The following is a 22,593-nucleotide window of genomic DNA, read 5'->3' as shown; positions in this document are numbered from 1 at the left end:
TGTATGAAAAGCTAATAAAATATATCCAGACTAGATTGAAAATGGATGATTGCTTTATTTTGATTCTGTGTTAGGAGGAAAGGGTTGGCTTCACAAATATCATAAGTCTAAGCATGTTGACATCCATTGGAAAAATGTATTGTACCATATACATTTTGGGTTGTTCAAGAGGACTGTGGAGGGTTTGTGGAATAGACTTTAGGATACTTCATGGATTAAATACAATTTTATGTGTTGTTTCTTTTGTTTCCTCAGCAAAATCTTTCAGCCTCCTAACAAATCAAACAAAACAACAGCATAGATTAAAGGAGAATGAAACCTTTGGGACAAGATAGCTTGTGTGAAAACAGAAAAATCAAAGAAACAGATCAACGAAAGTTTGAGAAAAATCTGACAAATAATGAAAAAAGTTATTAGCAATTGAATATTGCGAGAGATCCTCGAATTGGCAATGCAACAAAGATGTGTGATGTCACTTGTGAACAACTCTCCCCATTATACTTTAGTATATATTTCACTTAAATTGCCTCTTTTATCACATCTATCAGTAGATCATATGTTCTTTCTATAGGAGGGCATGTAATACAGATTTGTAAAGAATACATCATGGATAAAGAGTTTGTATCACCATAAGAAAAAACAAAAAGAGAAATTTTGAGGCTATTTTATAGTCCATCAAAGGGAAAGTTGTTCACATGTGACATCACACATCCTTATCGCATTGCCAATAGGAGGATCTCCATAGCATTAGTGATTGCAATATTCAAATGCTCATAACTTTCTCATTATTTGTCAGATTTTTCTCAAACTTTCTTTGTTCTTATTCTTTGATTTTTCTGTTTCGACACAAGTCTACTTGTTCCAAAGGTTTCATTCCCCTTTAAAGGACAAGTCCACTCCAACAAAGAGTTGATTTGAATAAAAAGAAAAAAAATCCAATAAGCATAACACTGAAAATTTAATCGAAATCGAATGTAAAATAAGAAAGTTATGACATTTTAAAGTTTCGCTTAATTTCACAAAACAGTTATGCACATCCTGGTCTGTATGCAAATTAGGGGACTAATGACGTCATCTACTCACTATTCCTTTTGTATTTTATTATATGAAATATGAAATATTCAAATTTTCTCTTTATTGCCAAGTGAAACAACGATTAATTCCTCCTTGAACATGTGGAATAAGCATTGTTTAATACTCTATGGTTCAGTCAAGTTGGTCCATATTGTCAAATTAAAAGAAAATGAAATATTGTATAATTCAAACAATATAAAACAAAAGAAATAGTGAGTGACGGACATCATCGACTATCTCATTTGCATGGCACTAAGTTGTGCATATCACTGTTTTGTGAAAAATAATCGAAATTTTAAAATGTCATAACTTTCTTATTTTCCATCCGATTTTGATGAAATTTTCAGTGTTGTGCTAGTTTGATTTTTTTTCTATTTATTCAAATCAACATTCTTCTGGGGTGGACTTTACCTTTAAACTTTGGTTAAGGAGAAATTACAAAAAATGTGAGCTTTCAAATTCTGTAATTTTATAGTGGTATTAGAGATGATTGATATCTATTGTTTATGATGAATAAATTACTTTTTCAGCCTCAGATTATTATTTGTTTGAATGCCTTTTCTAGGCCATTCTATTATAATTTTGATTGCCATAATTCTTATTACGTACATGTAGGCCTATGGTTAAGACATACATAAAGATGAGTTTATTGCCTTTGGTATAACTAGGGAAAAAGTGAGTGTTATGTAGATGTGTATCGATTAGATGTGATTATTTGAAGGGGCTCATTGTTGACATGGTTCATTTCCTGGAAATTTTAGTGATTGAAGTGAAAATGTGTCAATCTATAGATATAATTGCAAAGCAAATGATAAAAAGCATTATTACAGTATTGTATCCAATCTAATTGAAAGATACAGTAAATGTTATTACATGGAAGGTAATTGGGTAAAAGTGGGGGGGGGGGGGCGAGTGAGAGAGAGGACAGATCATGGTAAATAGAATGAGAACATTGAGTAAGGCAGAAAAAAAGAAAGGGGCGAAGAAGGGAAAAGAGAGTGAAATGAAAAACAGATGAAAACAAAACATTGAAGGTGTATACCAGGCAGAAAACAATATATAAATAAATTGTGTGAAATTCATTGAGCAAAATTCTGAATATTTCATCAAGATCAGGGCCCCGTCTTACAAAGACTGATCCAATCAATCGTAATCCATCAGTGTCATCATTTTTTTCTACAGGAAATTTCCAAAATGTCCTTTGTAAACAAAGGAGAACACACCAATTTGTCAAGGAATTTAAGGATATACAATCATATGAAGAGTTTAGTTGCCAAAGGGGTTATGACCACTTTGGACCATTCCGAGAAAACCCATGTTTTTTATTCTCACTTATTGAAATATTCGTATGAGAAACTAAATTGTCATGAACATTTGAAGACAGGTGGAAGTCTACCTGTTTTCAAATTTTTTCTATATATTAATAAAAATTATCATTATGGACTTAATTCCTTTTGCAAGCAAACTGTAATGAATCCAATCTCTTTTGATTAAAAAAGTGATTTTTCTTTGCCACTTTCATTCACGTATTTATTTGAATTTCAAATTTTCTTTGGTATCATCAGAGTGACTAAAAATTTAGAGGTTTAGAGACAGAAAACAAAATTTATGAAAAATTGACCTAACCCCTTTTGACAAATGAGTTCTTCGGAAGAGTTTGGTTGCAAAAGGGGTTAGGTCCACTCCACGAAATTAATTTTTGTAATTCTCCCATATTGCAATATTCTTATGCGAAAGTGAATTTTCATGATACCCTACCATGAGAACATAAAATTGGGTATAAAAGAAATCTCCCTGTCTTCATATTGTTTAAGATATTCTTTTCCAAAAAAATCTGTGTGGACCTTTTGCAACTATTGCAACTAAACTAAAATGGACCTAACCCCTTTTGAAAAAAAAGTGATTTTTCTTTGCCATTTTATTTCACTTTTTAATTGGAATTTCAACTTTTCTTTGGTATCATCTTGTAGAGCTACTAAAAATCTATACATTGAGACATAAAAATCAAATTTGATGAAAATTAAATGGACCTAACCCCTTTTGCAAGTGAGCTCTTCATATCTAGAAAAAAAAATTGAGCAAACATGCATTTTATATGTTGACTTTGCTGGCTTTCCATAGTTGCGGATCAATCGCAACTCTTTGTAAGACGGGCCCCTGATTAAAAAAAGTCATGAAGTTATTGAATTTTGCAGTGGGGTGATATTTTATGAAACCATTTTATGCATGCCCTCATGAACATGGTCAAATACATTTTCTTTTTTGATTATATGAAAACGTAATTATTTCATGGTTTATACATGTGTGAAAAACAATCTTGTCAAAAACTAGTTTCAGCAATAACACAGTGTTGTGTATACAGTCATTGATGCAACTATAATTTATTCAAATTTTGTGTGCATGAACAGTTAAAGATATTCAGGTCACCACCTGGTGTAGTTACTGCATACATTGTAATCTTACATGTTTAAGCTATTGAATTGCATTATCGTGCTTGAGTGAAGCCACACCTAAATGTACAACATTGAATCAGACATTAAACTGGACTCAGAGTCTACATTTGGCTACATTGGCTCTTATGTTTCTTCAACAACACTACACACAGTAAATCATTAAATTCTATTTGTTTACATTTTTGAAGGACAAAATTAGAATTAAGTTAATTTCATACAATAGAATATAAAAATAATAAGTGGGGAGATGTCCTCATTAGCTTGCTCATTGCATATGCATGAAGAAATGCAGAAAATTGTTCCACCAAAATAATGCAAAACTTTGAAATGTCACAAGTTTTTTTATTCATTTCCTAATTATTGTCAAATTTCAGTGTTTTGTTTGATTTTATTCGATCTGTTTAAATCAAATAATTTTTCAGCCTGGAGTGCCCCTTTAAGACCTTGAAAAAATACTTTTCATAATTTCAATGCTCTTCATGAGTGGTGATAACTTTATTTTCTTGAAGTGTAACCTTCCGGTAAATCCTGCACTAGGCCCGACCCCTCATTCTATCCATCCCATAATATTGCTACTTCATGACAGACACCAATCCCCACACCCACACACTAAAGCACCCCCAGTGGCGTCCGGGGGGTCCGCCCAAGATCAGTGGCGGCATCAAGGGGGGAGGCACGGGGGAGTGAGTTGCCCCCCCCAAAAAAAAAATGTTGAAAAATAAAAAAATGTATAGTAAATGTTGTCATAAGCATCCTACTAAAGGTGCAAAGTGCTTCAAAACAGCTTTTTCGTTCTTTTTAAAGGAATCTAAAAATACTATAATCCTTTCACTGTTAGCTCCCAACAATTTTGGTCAATAACGGAAATCTTTCAGGTTATATAAAATTCAAAATTTCGCTCGCGCTACGCGCTCGCAGTAACCGTTGACTGAGATAAGTAAATTATCTGTTCACATGGGGCTTAAATACGCAGTCAATATGCTTCTCGCGATTAGAGTTTTCATTATTCGTTTTAGCGTGATACACATCCTGGGTATTATATTCACAATTTTCATAAATGAAAAAAAATCAGCTAGCACTACGCGTTCACATCAATTGTTTGATTAGATAGCCATCCAGTTCATGATTACAAAAAGTGCTTAGAACGTCCAGTCTTCATGTCAGAATATCAAAAATATTCAGCTCGCGCTTCGCGCTCGCATTATTTATTTGTTGAGATATCATCATCATGACTCAATGCAAACAGCTAATCCTTAGCAGGTCCCTTTTCAAGTCGTACATAAAAAAAACAGCTCGCGCTTCTCGTTCGATTTTGAGAAATAGGAGAAATATTTGTGTGTTGCCCCCCCTTTCCCCCAAAATTGTTTTTTTTTGCCTCCCCTAAGTTAAAAAACCTGGTGCTGCCATTGCCCCGGACCCGATCTGCCAAGCACTGTGATAAATATAAAAGATGAAAGAAAAGAAAAGGAAAGGAAGATGTAAGATATGTTAGATTCTCATGAAAAGGTGGTTTTTTTTCTCGCTCACTTCGCTCGCTCTGGACTTACATTAAGCAACTTTTTTGCTACGCGCGCCATGCTGTGCCCCCTCTTGTTTTTGTACTAATCACGCATTGAGCTTCGCCCTAATGCTCGGGGCACAATTACAAAAAAATCCTGTTCATACCATGATACGGGCCATGATATGACCGGGAAATTTTTGGCTCCTGCCCCCCCCCCCCCCTCGGCCACCGACCTCTGTTACGCCCCTGCCCTCCAGGAAGATCAGACTCGATCAAACCCTTCAAACTGTCAAGATTATATCTATAAACAGTGTTTATAGAATTCGATAAAACAAACATACAAGACACTATAGTCACAATAAATCAAAAACATTTATTGTCTTGCCGTAACTCATATGACGGTTGCATGCAATCTCCAATGTTATGATCGACATGCCAAGTTGAAGAATCTTTACCCCCTTTCTCAAAATACGAACGATTGATATGGATAGAGAGATGTGTATGTGTGTGGACGGTAAAAAGGAAGGGCCAATTTTTTTTTAAAATCAAATGTCCGCTTTGGCCTATTTTCTACTTGACGTAACACATTAACCATTTTGAATTTTCAGTTTGGCTATACCTATTCGGGTACCCATTTTTTGTAATATTCACTTAGTCGAAATACATCACTTAGTCCATTAGATGGACTATTTATGAATTAAATCAAAATTTTAAATAAACATTCAATGTAGAATTTAGACTATCTGGGTAATACCCAGATAGTCTAAATTCTACACTGTATGTTTATTTAAAATTTAGTCTAATGACTAAAAGACAGTTAGACCAACTGATAGTCCAAACGGTACGTATATTAGACCAAATTGACAGTGGACCAAGTAAGTTTAGCCATGATGGTGTTTGACGATCTGAGAATTAGACCATCCATTAGCAGACCAAGTGGGTAGCCATGAAGGTATAGTAGACATACTAGGGCCATGAGTAGACCAAGTGCATACAGGAGGGGAGGGGGGGGGGGTCATTAATCCCCATTAACCTGTCATAAACACAAAACGTTGCGGGAGCTTTAAGCATAATAATAGTATTCTACTTTTTAAATAGAGCTTAATACATCGGAACGACGTCTGTGTAGCGCTTTATTATCCCGGTCATCTGATACCGGCTTGCCCCCCCTCACACCTGTCAAATCCCCGATGTACGCCACTTGTCCAGAGGTGATATTATGTTATACGAAAACCATGGTAACTATGATATCTACAGTACACTTCAAAGAATTCAGACTTCAGAGGGTAATGGGTAAATTGCTAATTCGTCTTCAGCCAAATCATACACTCACCGCATGGTCTACTTTCATTTAGTCTAATCATCAATTCGTTTATGACCATTTCGTCTAATAACCAGTTGATCTTATACCCAAATTCTTTTCATTTATTTCGCCCAATTAACACTTATCAAATTAGACCAAATGGTTTATGGAATAAATGGCTATTGGACCAACTGGTTATTAGACGAAATGGTGAGTGGACGAATTGGCAATTAGACCGTGTGGATAGTGGACGAACTGATGGTAGACCAAATGATAGTAGACGAGTTGGCAATCGGACGAATTGGCATTAGACGAACTGGACATAAACCAGTACACGTACTCGATATTTACAATGTATATTGATAACATATCAATACAGTGTTTGCCCTTAACACTTCTTATACTCTAGTATTGTTTACCTTGAATATTGATCAACATAATCAGAAGTAGACGAAACAAGATATAATTGTTTGTCATAGAATCAGGCCCGGAACCAGTGTTTTTCAATTAGGGGTTCGCTTCTTTCTCTTCCCTTCTCTTCCACTTTTCCTCCACTATTTATTCTTGCTCTTTAACCTCCGAACCTCCCTAGCTAGCTATGCGTGCTTGATAATTTTAATTACATTGTAATCATTTACCCATCATCACTTGAAACTACTAGGCGAAGAATGCTGATTACTTTGTGAATATGCATATTAATATTCTTCTGTTGTAAACTGATGTATGTTTTGATTCATCCAGTAAGTCCAGATGATCAGGAGAGTGTAAAGCTGTTCGTAATATACGAATGACTTTACGCACGACTGGTGATCCTTTCTTGTGCTTTGTGATATCCCTATGTTATTGATTTCTGACCTTAGAACATATACAGTCGTGCTTAAAGTTGTGCGCAACTTTAAGAACAGCTTTATGAAACACCCACCAGATTTATTTCTAATCGTAATTCTTCTGTGTTCTTTCAACATCAGGGCCTTGCATTTATTCACCTTGAACTATTGAAAAAAGGACTTTATATTATTACATAACACGTGGGACAGAGCCCCGTATATGACAAAACAAATAAAAAAAATGCCAATAACTTTCTATTTTTGATGAATGTTCCTCAAACCTTCACCATTGTTCTTTATTATTTTCTGGTATTTTCGCAACAAACTTCGACAGGGTAACTTCCTTTCTAATGAGTAGTAATGTACTGAGAAATGTTTAAAATACAAAAACCCAATGTTCAGAAAGAATTAGTACGTACTGTTACATTAATTAAATTCTTGCATGCAGCTATCAGAAACTCGGTTGGTTTGTCATGCAGCAAATGAATTTGTTTGACATATTCAAAAGATAAATATATAATTATCAGTAAGCAAAGCATGTGGTCCTTCCTGGCATAGCAACAACTAATATAATTAATGGTAATTTGTTTCGTAAAGTGTCACACTTTGTGTATAATGGACTGTGTCGAGATATATGTATATTCACACTAAAATTTAACTGTGTGAAGATGATTTCATTGTCAGTGGACACACCTCGACTGTGTCTGTGTTCACGTAGTTTGTTTACATGATTAGTGTAATAGGTGATTCACACTGTTGAAATGCTCAATGTAAAGGTGTGTTCACATTGTGTTCCACTGTGTATACACACTGTGTGATACTTAGATTAAGATCAAGGTGAATGATTTTAAGTGTGCAGAAACCCTTGAATTTAGATCGGTACGTCACAAATACGACTAATTTTTTTTGTCTAGCTCGTACTACTAGCCCTGATTTTAGGGGTTGATTACTACAAGGACCAACAAAATCTTGTCCATAAAATAATTTGATAACGGACCCCATCTACACACATTTCTGAGGAAAGTTGCATGATACAAAAACAAACAGAAAAAACACACAAAAATCAAATAATAGACAAGATATATCACACTTGATCACGTGATATGTAGTGCGTATTGTGTTGTTTAATAAGTATTTTCTGATTGAAAGGAAACATATGAAAGAAATAAAAAATGATTATCAAACAATAGGCATAAATAAAATTGTCGAAATAATGCCAACTTATAGGCTTCTTATAAGATTTCATTTATATGATATTTGATACAAACATACAGCATACTGTTCAGATGGGAGGAATGAATGGCAATCAATAACAAACAACTCTTTGCACGCTGAATTTATTTTGGGAAATAATAATTACAATTGTTTCCATGTTATTTTCTTTAATTCAAGATTTCCATTTTGCACTATTGGTATATGTCATTATTAAATAGATGCTATTGTCTTGTATTAGCTTATCTACTTTGAAGGTAGGGGAGAATTAAGACTGTTGAATTGTACGAATGTACAAGATTGCAACATCAGCGCAAAAAGGGTGCACGCTACAAAGTAAAGTGTTAATGCCCATTGCATTTCGGGTGCTGTTTCCATGACTTCCTGCGTTAATAATAGCACCTTGGTGCTCAATATAACACCTAACACGCTAATTTAGCACTTAATTTTCTTAGAGTGTACAACCTTTTCCCGTCAGTGCTATATTTCCTCATATCAAGTAAATATGACGTCATAGGGTGTCAGTTATGCAATAACATTAATGAAAAAAGATATTAATGCAATTAAGAATATTGATAGCTATAAATACCATGTAATCGTACTGCCTGCACTCAAGAAAGGGTCAACTTAAAGAAGCTGATACCAAGTATGCCATGTAGGTGTAACTGGAATTTGGAGAAGCAGGTAGTTTTATTAAATCTGTTTTGACATGCTATTGGGGGAGTTCATCGTAGGAAGTTGCGGCGGGATATTACTTATTGTTATTATGATTGTTCATTTTTTCCCATTTATTTCATCTTAATGTTTCCACATCATCAGCATTGGCAGTGTCGAAGGAAGGGGGGGGGGGTAGAATTGTTTCTGTTTATTTCAATAACGAATAAAATCAACAAGGACCAGACTGAAAGAAAAGGAAATTAGGAGAGGGATCCTATAAAATTATTTTGACATTTTATTCTTTATGCAGAAAACTTCATTACTTCTTGGATGATAATTGTGGATACGCGATTGTGGGCTTTTCCTTCCCTCTACATAATGGGGAAAGTAAAAAAAAAAGTTTAAAATTAAATGAAAAATAAAAATAAAATTAACAAAGAAATAAAAAAGAATCAAGGAAAAAAGATAAGTTTTTTAAGAGAGTGTATTTCCAAAAAGAGTGCATGACTTTGAAATGACTTCAGTTGAGATAGTGAATCACAGAAAAAATGTCAATGTCATTTTGCATGTGGCGGATAGACCACACTGGTCAGTCAATCGAAGTATTCATTTTCACATCAGGATCAAGCTATCACATCAATCCACTTAACAACGGTTTTTGTTAATCACACAACGTTTCTAAAGTACTGTTTGGCAGGTAAATAACGGCGGAGGTTATTTTTCTTTCCTGCTGCCATACCAAAAGTTAATGTTTAACAAAAATCTCTCTGTGACATACAAGAGTTCGTGAACTTTGTGTTTACCGGGTGTTGTGGACTGCAAATAAAATGTTATGGGCCTATTCTGAGCAAGTTGACATACTGAACCAGTATACAATGTACCTAATGACACAGAAATAAAGCAGAATTTGCAGATCATGCACCGAAGTCTATAAATGATGAAGGCCTATATCATTTTGAGAGAGGAGTCAAGATGACCCGAATGTTATCTCAGTTTCAAAAAAAATAACATGCTTTTACGTACCTCCTTTCTTCCATCTTCAAATATTTTTTTAAATCTCCGTTTTAATTCTTTTTTGTTGTTGTTGTTGAATAACTTGACCAAAGGGATAATTACTGTGGCAGGTATACCGTCACAGTGTATATTATATCTGAAATAAAAATGAATACTAAATAACTTCTAAAGAATGGTCAATTAACGATGACATTTATTATTGTTGTGTCGTATTGACATGATGCGTGCGATGTGTAATATAGGGGCATGGGATGGGTGTCTAAAGCGGACCTTTTATACAAGTTTACGTTAAGGTGAAAATGATTTTAAAGGTCTCTTATTTTCAAGAAAGAATATGTTTACACTGTAAAGCCTCTATACGAATGAAACCTCTTATTTTTCCATGGGAACAAACCCCCACTAAAACCGTTTGATGATCTCGGCCTTTTTTACTATCCATGCGTTTGCAAACAGAACTCGTATAAGATGACGTAGTTGAATGGGCATTACCACTAGCTTTTCAAGTCAAATTTACTACTGACCCGTTTTCTCAAACTTGGGTCTAATGAACTCTCTGAACAGGCCACCCCCTCCAATTATAACTCGTTATATACAGTGCGTCCCAGAAAAAACGAAACCGAGATTTAGCGATGATTTATCATAACTTAATCACAAATACAATAGACAAATGACCTACCAATGCAAAGCTTAGAATCTCCTCTTTCATCTGATATTACTTAGATTATTCCCCATTCATGCATGAGTGAGCAAAAACAATTTGAAGAAAGGATACCAAAAACTCATTTGGCGGGGGGTATCTGAATTAAAAAAAAAGAAAATTACATGCCTAAAAAGTTCAATATCTGCTCTTTTATTTGATACCTTAATCACAAAAAATGGTCAAGAAGTAAAAAAGTTATGTTCCCTCGAAACAATGCTTGTATTTCCATAATTTCATTAAATAAACGTGTTTTCACCGGTTTCCCACAGAAGCTATTGCATGGTTAACAAAAGACTTAATGCATGGCTGATCGTCAACAAAACGGAGTGTCAAGTGAGTTTGAACGCTAGCCGGTAGAACCTCTTAATTTTATGAAATTATTGAAATTCAAGCCTTATATCAAATAACCAGAACTTTGTTATTTCTTGACCATTTTCTGTAAATGAGGTATTAAATTAAAGAGCAGTTATTGAACTTTCTTAAAATGTGGTTTTCTTTTTTAATCCCAGATACAGCCCGCCAAAAGACTTTTTGGTATCCCCTCTTCAAATTGTTTTTGCTCACTCATGCGTGAATGAGAAATAATCTAAGTAATATCAGATGAAAGAGGAGATTCTAAGCTTTACAATGGTAGGTCATTTGTCTATTGTATTTGTGATTAAATTATGATAAATCATCGCTTAATCTCGGTTTCGTTTTTTCTGGGACGCACTGTACAGTGCGTATCAAAAAAGTTTACACTTTGAAAAAGCCCTGGGAATTAAAAAATATACAACATGTGGGTAATTTTTTCACATATAATCTTGGGTTTGGGTCTCATCTATCCAATGAAAGTAAAAGTTTTGACAGAATGTTACACTTGAGTGAGCACTGTCCATTTTTGTAAAGCTCGCAGAAATCTGTTTGCGCAGAAATGCTCGTTTTCATGCTGTGTCAAGGGGAAAGGGTGAAATCAAACTTACCCTGCGAAACATTTCTCATACATTTCCCTTGCACTTTTAGTCAATTGAAATAAAACGGATACATTCAAGCATTTTGTAACAATTTTGCCACCCAAATTGAAATTTCAACACAAAGTAAGCAAAACCTTTACCCTTTTGTGCCAACTGGATCTGAGGACATAACTAAATCTGAACAAAAGTTTATATCAGACATCTCCAGCATTTTTCACTAAGTTCTTATGATTAAAAGTGGGTTTACATTTCATTTTTCATTTAATACTTGTTTCTCCACACTTTTCCAAGCTTGACAATGATTAACAAAATGAAAATCAAGCCTAAGCCATTTCATGAAAATCACAGCTCAGTGTAAAGCAAATATCGTCATGATTTCCTCGGTGTGTGGGGGAGTGGGGAGGGCGCAATGCACTCTTCAAAGTGTTTTGGGCAAGGAAACAAGTTGAAAAAGGTTATATATATCTTCAAATCAATTTTACTAGCTAAATTCAACGTGTTCTTCATGATTAAGGTCTAATTTTATTCGCATAACTATTTCAAAGTTCTGCGTAAATCATTTTTCACCAACTTTTCAAAAGTTAGTGGTGCTCACTCAAGCGGAAATATTTTTCGACAGTTTTATCGTCATTTGCTTAAATGGATCTGTACCAATGTAAAAATGTGGAAAGATCTTCAGGATATTACAAATGTATAACTTTACAGGATTTTTTCTAAGTGCAAACTTTTTTTGATACGCACTGTAGAGCAAGTGTTGTGCATTGACCGGATATAACACTAAAACGCCAACTCCATCATTGAATATTTTAAATATTATTACTTTGTAAAGCCAGTCCTTGGCTCAAATCAATTTGAACTTTGTATTACTTAAGAATTGACCATTCATGCACAAATTTTAAGGGCAAATTCTCTCTGTCATATTTTTTTTTCGTAAGTGAGAAATACCAGAGACCTACTTGACAAGTATGATCAATGTAAAATATGGGTCTTAGTTAATTTTCTGAAGATGTTGTATTTCAATCAAACCATAGACATTATTTTATGCCAATATGAAAAAACATCATTATAAAGCGTCAATTTTTTTTCTTAAAAAACTAAATGATGACCGTATGGTCAACGGATTGTCAAATTAAAATACCTTTGTATAACGCATTAATCAATGTGATTTACATGGATTACAAAATAATTGTAATTTCATAGAAAATTAGGATTCAAGAAAATCAGGCAAATTCAAGCAAAAAGGACGAGCAGTCGTCAACAAGGGCTCTTTTATTCCAAATCATCCCTTTTTTTCAAAAGAAATCATCTCTGGAAAATAATCAAAAAATATTTTGGGAATCATTTGAGAAGCCTGCTTTAGGTAAACGTATGAGGGTGCAAAGTGCCAATTCAAAGAAAATAAAACTAGATGTATGACTTTAAATCGGAGGACGACAGAGCGAAAAACAGTTGTAAATTCACTCGAATATTCCTTCTGCGCATGTGCAAATGATAACGCACACCATCTTCTCGGTTTTTCATGACGTCATTCCTAACAAAATTTGCATTGGTTCTGTGCTCTCTGGCAAACCGCTCTCGTCATGAATTGTAAATCACCAATCTGATATCATCGTCATTTCGTACTGTGAAAAATCCAAATAGAGTCCAGATAATCACAGACGATCAGATGCTCACAAAATATAAATACGTCACAAAATACTGGATCCCCTGATCAACAGGGCATCCATCTATTAAACGATGATATGAAATAATTATTTATTTTATAACATAATTGAAAACAATAAAGGACCAAGACGTGAAAGTGTTACGGATCCGAGGCCGAATTAGTTAATTGGTCCTGTGATTCTTCCTAAATATATGGTTTTTCTACAAGGTTTGCGATGACTTGTCCCTTTTCTGCGTCATATCTACCGCGTTCCTCTGAGAACAGTATTCTTTCAACAAAAAAGTGACGTACTGACCATCTAAACAAACTTGCAGTGTAATCTGAAATAGTATCGTTAACTCGAAACGACGCTGAGGTAAGGCAATTAAATAATCAAATCTCCATTATTAACGACATCAAGGAATTTTGAATAGCTGATTGATGCCGCATAGACATTCTCATTTCACTTCCTGAAAATGTTTTTCGCCCAGCACTTATGACTTCCCAGGTTCGCGGGTAATTCCACCTATGCTCTGGGCTGATGCACAATGTAATGATTCCTGTGATAATGAAAAGCTTGTCGACATCGATGACGAGTCTGTACTGGATGTCGATGACGTGTGTACGGTTTGGTCTAGTCGGAGCCGGCATTCGTACATCTGCTCGTAGTACGGCAAGGCGATATCTACCAGATCCCTGATCTTCTTAGGCAAACAGTTGATATCGATATCAGACTTTGAGGATTTAACAAGCTCAGAGGTACTAAAGGCACGATCATACTGTCCCATGACTTTATTAACAAACATGAGTCTCTTAGAGTAGCTCCACTCCTTAAGGTCGTACTTAACCTTTCTCCATGCGGTCATAGGTTCTTGATATGGCACACCGGTAGCATTACAGTACATCTTCAACATCTCCTCTGGGTTCTCCACTAAGTCATCTGCGTCTATAACAATGGGTTTCTGACCTAGTTTATGAGTAGTATACTCCATCAAATCATACATCTCTTTGTATACCAGACCTTCTGGTAGGATATCATTTCTTAGGTCCAGCTTCAAGAGTTTGTTTGGAAACTTTTCCAGGAATGTTTGAAAAGACAGGAACACCTTTGCAGGATGTCGGATCAAGAAGGTATGTGTGTAGCCATCAGCGATCATGTCAAACTTCCCAGCAACCGTGTAAGCTAGTTCTTTACAAAACACCAAATCCTTACCGGCCTTCTCTGCCTCGAGGCGTTTCTTGACTTTCTTGTAGGACAGTTTTGGCTCATAGACCACAGGTTCAAACAGTCTAGGAATCTTGATCTGTCTATTTGGACCTAGATGACATGCAGCTGTATATAATTCATGGTTAACATCCACCTTCATGGTGTCACTATTAAGGCAGCTTATACATCGTTCAAAGGCTGTAGACAGTGATCGTGGAGGTGCCCAAAGCATGATGCGTATCTGGTTTTCACGAGCCGACGCCATCTTTGTACGCCCGCTTCTCTATAGTTCATCCAGAAGATGTCCTCACCTATGTAGTGCAAACAAACAAGACCATTAGTAATTTACACATGCCAAGTTTAAGAAATCTCTTTTTAAAGAATTTTGCCCGATATTATTGTGGTGAAAGGTAGAAACTGAAATTATCAAAATTCCATAGCACTGGTACAAACTAATGTCTCATTTGTACAAACCTGATGAAGTTGTTAACTGCGCTCCCCTTTTAAAAATAATTCACTTCAATAAATGAAAACTACCACCTTTCATTGTTTCTTCTTAAAGTCCCATTTACAAAGTTAGATTAATTTGTTTATTTACTCTTGTCTGAAAATTTGAAAAAATAGCGACACTTCATCCTCGCTTTTTTGTTAGATTCTGGATCCGTTGCTTGCTCAATCTATACAAAAGTATGCAATTTCATGAGAATTAAAACTGACATTGACGGTGTTATATTGTTTTTGTTTGTTTGCTTTTATTTCTGCGTTCAAATAATACAATATCAATGTGACATGATTATATGAACTATACAAACTAATCCGTAACATAAACAATATAAATCATAATACATAATACAAAATAACGATGTAAGCATAAACCTGACTTCGGTTCTAATGGCGTGCCGTCAACCTGTAAATGAATTTGAATATCATTAAATGAGAATGATATCTAAAATGTATGTAATGTGTCTTTTTGTGTTCAAGGATAGTTTGTTAGCTTTAAACCACTGTGATACTTTATTTCTTGATTTAATATATTGTTTAAATAAGTGAGATTTTTATGACAAAAAATTTATTTGTGTCAGCAAATAAAAAATAAAAATTAAACGGATGGTGTATTAAAATGTTAATGACATATAGAAGAAATAATAGCGGGCCTAAAATGGAGCCTTGAGGGACACCACACTGTACTAAAAGTAATTCGGAGTCATAACCATTAAATGCGACTAATTGATTTCGGTTTCTTTAAACAAAGGAGGGATTGACCTCATACACCATAATAATTTAGTTTTGAAAGTAGAATATCGTGATTAAGTTTATCAAATGCCTTATATGTCACAAACCATACCAATGACATGTGCTTAGTTAAGGGGCTTTCATCGTTTGCGATCACTTGGTCACAATATATATGTTGCGCAGAATCGCAACGGTTGTAGCAGTCGCACCACCATTATGAAAGGAGCTTTAGCGAGTGCGTTTGTAATTTTATCATAAATTTGAATTAAAGCCAAGTTTGTTGAGTAAATTTTTCCCTGAAGACATATTGATTAGAATTTAGCAAATTGTGTTTATTAATGAATTTATAAAGTATGTTATATACTATTTTTTCTACTATTTTTTTCATATAACTGGAAGCAGAGAAATTGGTTGATAATTACTCATTTCATGAGGATTGTCTTTTTTTTGGAAATTGGATTGACTTTGGCGATTTTTTATAAGTCAGGGAAAACACCTTGTGATAATGAATTACTGAAATTGTGACTAAGAGGATTAGCAAGTGTGAGAATTATTTCTTTCAAATCATCAATAATAAAAGTATTTTTGTTTTAATTACATAATTATCATATGGAGATATCGCTCTGTTTCCTCATAGGAAACGATGTTTGGATTTTTATACCAATATTTCACTCATTTTTATCAAAATTTCTGTATGTGGTGGAAGACATTTATATCATTTTACAAAACTACGTCATCTTTTATATTTTAAGTAAATGTTTTCAGGTTTGAGCAGGACGGATTCTTGGGACGAGCGATCACTCACCCCCGCATATTTTTTTTTATCCGTATGTTTAATGAGTACAAGGTGCCAGGGGTGACTGCTGGGTGGGTGAGTTCAGTTGTTTGACTTAGTGTCTTTATGGTCGTTGGATGAATGAGGAGCGTGGTATGAATGTGAGTGCGTTTTGTTTTGAAAGTGATTGTTTGTCGGCCCTATTAATGCATAGCTCCGGTGAAGTTAGCTGACCCTACAAAGTCCCACCTGAGCGATGGATTTGAATAACCAATTCCATTGCTCAGGTTGAATGGTGTTGTGGGATTAGCAATCCTTGGCTGGAGCTGTGCATTGGACTTGACTGCTCGCTCGTCCCCAGACACCCTCCTGTCTTTCGTTTTTGTTCCTGCTTAAAACTAAGTTTCTTATTGTTTGAATTAAGACGTTTATCAATAAGCATCCTTCCACCACCACATGTGTTTGTATTTTTTTATTGTATTTTTTTATTACTTCATCTTTTCCTTTTAGTATACATAATATATTAAGTTGCATTATATTTTCGTCATCATTTCAAGTTTGATGTTTTTAAATCTGTACACTCTATGTATATATGCCTGTAAATTGTACGCAATTCAGCCTTTTGGCTGCAAAGTGCAATAATTTCAACAAGTGGAATGCCTCTGGCCGTCTCACCTGCATCACGCGATTCAATATAGCAGCAGTGCTGATTTTGAAAACTACTATAACTCGCACAAGATGTTCAGTGATACTTGGTTACTCTTATTTCCACGTTTTATGAACTAGACCAATACACTTATAGAGATATGATGGCAATTAAAAAAATACCCCCAATGTGGCCAAAGTTCTTTGACCTTACATGACCTTTGACCTTGATCATGTGACCTGAAACTCGCACAGGATGTTCAGTGATACTTGATTACTATTATGTCCAAGTTTTATGAACTAGACCAACACACTTTCAAATTTATGGCTGTAATTCAACAAATACCCCAATTTGGCCAAAGTTCTTTGACCCTAAATGACCTTTGACCTTGATCATGTGACCTGAAACTTGCACAGGATGTTCAGTAATACTTGATTACTATTATGTCCAAGTTTCATGAATCAGATCCATAAACTTTCAAAGTTATGATGGTAATTCAACAGATACCCCCAATTCGGCCAAAGTTCATTGACCCTAAATGACCTTTGACCTTGGTCATGTGACGTGAAACTCATGCAGGATGTTCAGTGATACTTGATTAACCTTATGTATAAGTTTCATGAACTAGGTCCATATACTTTCTAAGTTATGCTGTCATTTCAAAAACTTAACCTCAGGTTAAGATTTGGTGTTGACGCCGCCGCCGCCGTCGCCGTCGGAAAAGCGGCGCCTATAGTCTCACTCTGCTATGCAGGTGAGACAATAAAACCTTTTCAATTTCAATTTCAATTAAAATAGAATAAATCAAAATTAGAGCCTGGCGGTATAAAGTAAACCTAGTGATTAAACCTACTCACGCCCCCACTGATCAGATACTTGGGTGCATGCTTGTTTTCATGATTTTTTTTTTTTTTTCATGATGACATTTCAAAAACTTAACCTTAGGTTAAGATTTTGATGTTGATTCCCCCAACATGGTCTAAGTTCATTGACCCTAAATGACCTTTGACCTTAGTCATGTGACATGAAACTCAGGCAGGATGTTCAGTAATACTTGATTAACCTTATGGCCAAGTTTCATGAACTAGGTCCATATACTTTCTAAGTTATGCTGTCATTTCAAAAACTTAACCTCAGGTTAAGATTTGGTGTTGACGCCGCCGCCGCCGTCGCCGCCGCCGTCGGAAAAGCGGCGCCTATAGTCTCACTCTGCTATGCAGGTGAGACAATAAAACCTTTTCAATTTCAATTTCAATTAAAATAGAATAAATAATAATAAATAAAGTAAACCTAGTGATTAAACCTACTCACGCCCCCACTGATCAGATACTTGGGTGCATGCTTGTTTTCATATCAGGATTGATTTGCAAAATAATAGTTTTACAAAGGACACGTCAGGTAAGAATAAACTACCCTACATACCAGGTGTTTCAGTAGAATACAATGTGGTACGTTAATCGAGAATATAGAATAGCCACGCCCCCTCTGATCAGATAGTGCGTGAACATGATATAGGCCTATAACTATGCAAGCATACAAGTTCAATAAAGGGTGATTGGTGATTGGTAAATCTCCAAAACAGTGGAGGGATCACTTAAGAGAGAGGTGAGCTTATTCCATCGTCATAACTAAGGGCATTCACAAACTATCTATTGATCAGTCAAACAATTGAGATGACAATTACCATGGTGAACAATAAATGAAGAGGAAAAAAACAAAACCAAAGAAACATCTAATCCTCGGAATGGCTGTTTCGAGTGATTGACAAGATAAAACGATACAAAAATATTTTTGGATAGTGGTACTCTGTAACGACTGAATGCATTCCGAATTGTAAATCAACATGTTCAGTATAGACCAATGTAAATTTTCGTTGAAAATTGAGAATTCAACCCATGCCTGCCCAATCAAGCATTTTAATCGAGTATAATAAAATGCATATAACATTAGCTATTTATTTCAGGCTGGTGGTAAACAATTATATATATATCGCATTTACAAGCCAAACAATATACCTACGATTCTTTAATCAAGAAATGCGGCAAATTTGAATACACTGAATATGTACAAACAACGAAACAATTAGGTATTCGAGACTTTTTAAAGAGAAACAAAAATGTGTAGGATGTTTTTGACCAAAGTAATTATTCTTAGTTCAAGGGTGTAAATAATCGAGGATGTTTTATGGACGTTTCATATAACTTAGAAACATAGATAAAATAAAAATAAAGCAAGAAAAAATAGTGTGCTTCTTTCTGTAGCTTTCATAACCCATGCACATTAGTCATCATTGTCTCGAGTTCCTTGAAAAGTTTACATGCACAATTTGTTATCACTGTAGAGAGTAAAAACGAGTTCATGATTAAATTCATTTCATATTGGATTGACAAATTTCAAATCATGAATTCATGTGGAGTGTATCGTAAATCTCACCATGTGATGTTTGCATTGCAAAACATTTCAGGTACATTACAAATCATGCATCGTGTACCAATCCCTCCCTGATACTTGTGAGCACGTGACGTTTTATGGTTGATTTGGAAAATAATGAATTTTGTTTCAAAGTCCATATCATCAGCGATTGGAATACCAAACCTGTCATATGCTTTAGTACGTTGATCATGCATATAGTTTATAACTAGAATTATTTTAATTTCAAGGACTCCCTCAACTACTTTCATTTACACATTTCTGCCCTTTGGTTCATGATTATTGCTTATCAAATCACATATGATCATAACTGATTCCTTTATTTCATGTCATGGATATTTCGATCATGGTGCAAACAATATCTTTAAAGCAGATACGAATCAATAGCGCCACCTCAAGACCTCAACTACTCATACCTGGCCAGTTTCCTGACCCATAATGCTAGTGTAGTCTAGTAATATAGAACCACTTGAATGATAACATGCTAATCAACTACTCGATACATTTATACCGCAATAATTATGTTACCAAGTAGCAAAATAAAAAAAGATTTTTCCTCTAAAAAAACAATTTAGTTTCTCTATATACAAATACGATAGGTCGATTTATTCTCGGTAGTATTAGTAGATATCTAGTACGTATATTTTATAACACACAGTCAATGAGAGACCACACACGGTTCACCCCCCCTTAATTATCCGAAATTAACATTGATCAATAAATCCCATTTGTTCATTACCCCCCCCCCCCCAACTATACTAAAATGTTGAAATGTTCATACCTGTCTTTTTTCTCTTATGAAATGACACCAAAACAAAATCTTTACCGTCACGTATCCCAAACATATTTAATTGAGTAATTTGGGTCAGTAATGAGTAAAGAAAAATGAGGGTGCCAAACAACGAACTGTTAACTATGGTATTTTTGTGGTGCTAAACATGCCGTATGGGGAAGAATTCATAAACAAGCTACGAACGAGCGAAGTGAGCAAACTAAAAAAAGACCTTTTTTCGGAAGTGTAATTTTGTGATAGATTTTGAAATAATTTTTCGAAAAATAATGTAATATTTCACCATCCTTCCTTTTCTCCTGTTATTGGGAGGGGGGGGGGGTGCCCCTAAGCCCCCCTCCGTCTGTACGTCAATAACACCAAGAGAGGCAAATGAATCGACGTCAGTAATATGAATGTTATTTGTTTGGCGTCTTGTGGAGGTGGAAAATCGTAACAGACAACTTATGTATTTTCTGTAAAACAACAGAATCTTTTGTTCACGTTGTTTTAGAATGCCCAAGCGTAAAGCTTTTTCTGGAAACGTATTGTGGATTTGATTAATTTAATGTTTAAAGAAAAAAATATATTAAACGAAAAATTATTAATAGTTGGTTTTGATTTTACACATGAACAAGCCACATATATAAATACAGTCCTTGTGTATGCTCAATATGCAATCTATTTGATGTATATGATTAATTATTTTCAAGGTAAACCATACAACAATAATTCTATATGGCATGTTTTTAAATATGAAATTCTTTTAGACGACATCTCGGATGTTGTCTCTAAGACCCTGAATTTTAATACATGTTAATTTGGCTATTGAATGAATAAAAAACCTCTGACACGAGGAAAAGAAAGAAAAAAAATTTGTTTGGCGTCATCTGTGCCTGGCACCAAAGAGTGAACTGACTGTGACCCGCATGTCTCTCCTCCCGATATAACTGATTGGGGGGGGGGGGGGGGTGCAGGTGGACCACTACACCGGGGTCCCCTACTCTTATACCAATGGAAATAGTGAGCAGGTCGTGACTATCCTCTTCACAGGGCCCCCATTTAACGTCCTATCCAATGGACGGAGTGCTTTCCACTATAGCATGTACATACATGCTATACATGCTATGTAACAGGAGAAGAAATGTTTACACACAACAATATGCTATGATGATATAAACGTCCATTGTATAATTCCGATACAAGTTATCACTTCTATTTTCCTTGCTATTGCGTTCGCATGTACAGATGCCGATATAATTTTCATCAACAAGATAGTTTTAACAGGCAAATTTATTTACCTAAATCTGAATCCCGAATCTTCTTTGCGATATCGACGGACAAGAATTAACACAAGAAATGTTTTTACCACTAGTAAGTTCTCAAATATTCTTCGCTAGCTCGTGATATAGGATTATGATTGGTCCAGCTTGTAGATCCTACCCCTGCCATTATACAATCATTCCCTCTGACTCCCCTCGCTATGTTCCCCATCCTTCACCTTGCGACTTGTTGCACACGATCATGAATCACAATGCCATCGACATACATGATAGAGCATCTATTCAAACATTCAGATAACACTAATCTCCCTCTGAGCCGAGAAATCCTATAAACAGATATCGATCAGTGAACATTTTGAAAACCGTGAAAACATCCAAACACATGACAATGTATGAAATAAATAACGACAATACTATGTTGAGAAGCCAATCCCATCGAGTACACGATAAACCTGGATAATATTACCAGAGCAAAAGAATTTTAGAAGATAGTGATCCCTGATATTTGATAAATCATCCTCATTTCAACATTATAACCGATGTACCAGTCATTAATAAATTTTCATGTCAGCTAAGACTGATCACATGACAGATTTCAACCAATCATGAGGATGGATCACCATTTTACAAAACAGAACAACGAAGATAGGGATATTAAAATGGTGGCTATGCTATAGAGTGCCTAGCAACTTTTTTTTCAAATTTATCTCCTTACTTCACCCGACAAATACTAAGGCCGTAAAATTTTAGATTTTCTTTTTTAAATCTCTAAATTGGTAGTTTTGTCAAAAGCGATCTGATTTTGTCATTCTTTAGGATAAATATTTTTAAGAACAATGGTTCGTTCGTTATATTATCCCTGACCAAGGGTAAAGTTATTAAAAAGAATATATTTTAGAGTCAGGGATGTC

At 35.0% G+C, this 22,593-nt stretch overlaps 1 protein-coding gene across 2 annotated transcripts; it reads right to left on the bottom strand.

The window, feature by feature from the left end:
* Window positions 1-8,262: 8,262 nt before the first annotated feature.
* Window positions 8,263-21,925, bottom strand: LOC129258702 (uncharacterized). Of its 2 annotated transcripts, none has more exons than XM_054896933.2 (2): window positions 21,701-21,925; window positions 8,263-14,857 (listed from the first exon to the last, which is right to left on the bottom strand). In XM_054896933.2, the coding sequence occupies exon 2, from the start codon at window positions 14,809-14,811 to the stop codon at window positions 13,834-13,836; it is 978 nt and encodes a 325-aa protein (XP_054752908.1). In that variant the 5' UTR covers window positions 14,812-14,857; window positions 21,701-21,925; the 3' UTR covers window positions 8,263-13,833. The 2 variants fall into 2 exon arrangements, with proteins under 2 accessions (XP_054752908.1, XP_063954893.1); XM_064098823.1 differs by having other exon boundaries at window positions 21,769-21,790.
* Between the last annotated feature and the right edge of the window lie 668 nt (window positions 21,926-22,593).

Source organism: Lytechinus pictus, chromosome 4 (assembly GCF_037042905.1).
Source record: "Lytechinus pictus isolate F3 Inbred chromosome 4, Lp3.0, whole genome shotgun sequence".
NCBI lineage: Eukaryota > Metazoa > Echinodermata > Echinoidea > Temnopleuroida > Toxopneustidae > Lytechinus > Lytechinus pictus.
The sequence above is the reverse complement of the archived record's forward strand: the minus strand, read 5'-3'. Positions and strand labels throughout refer to the sequence as shown.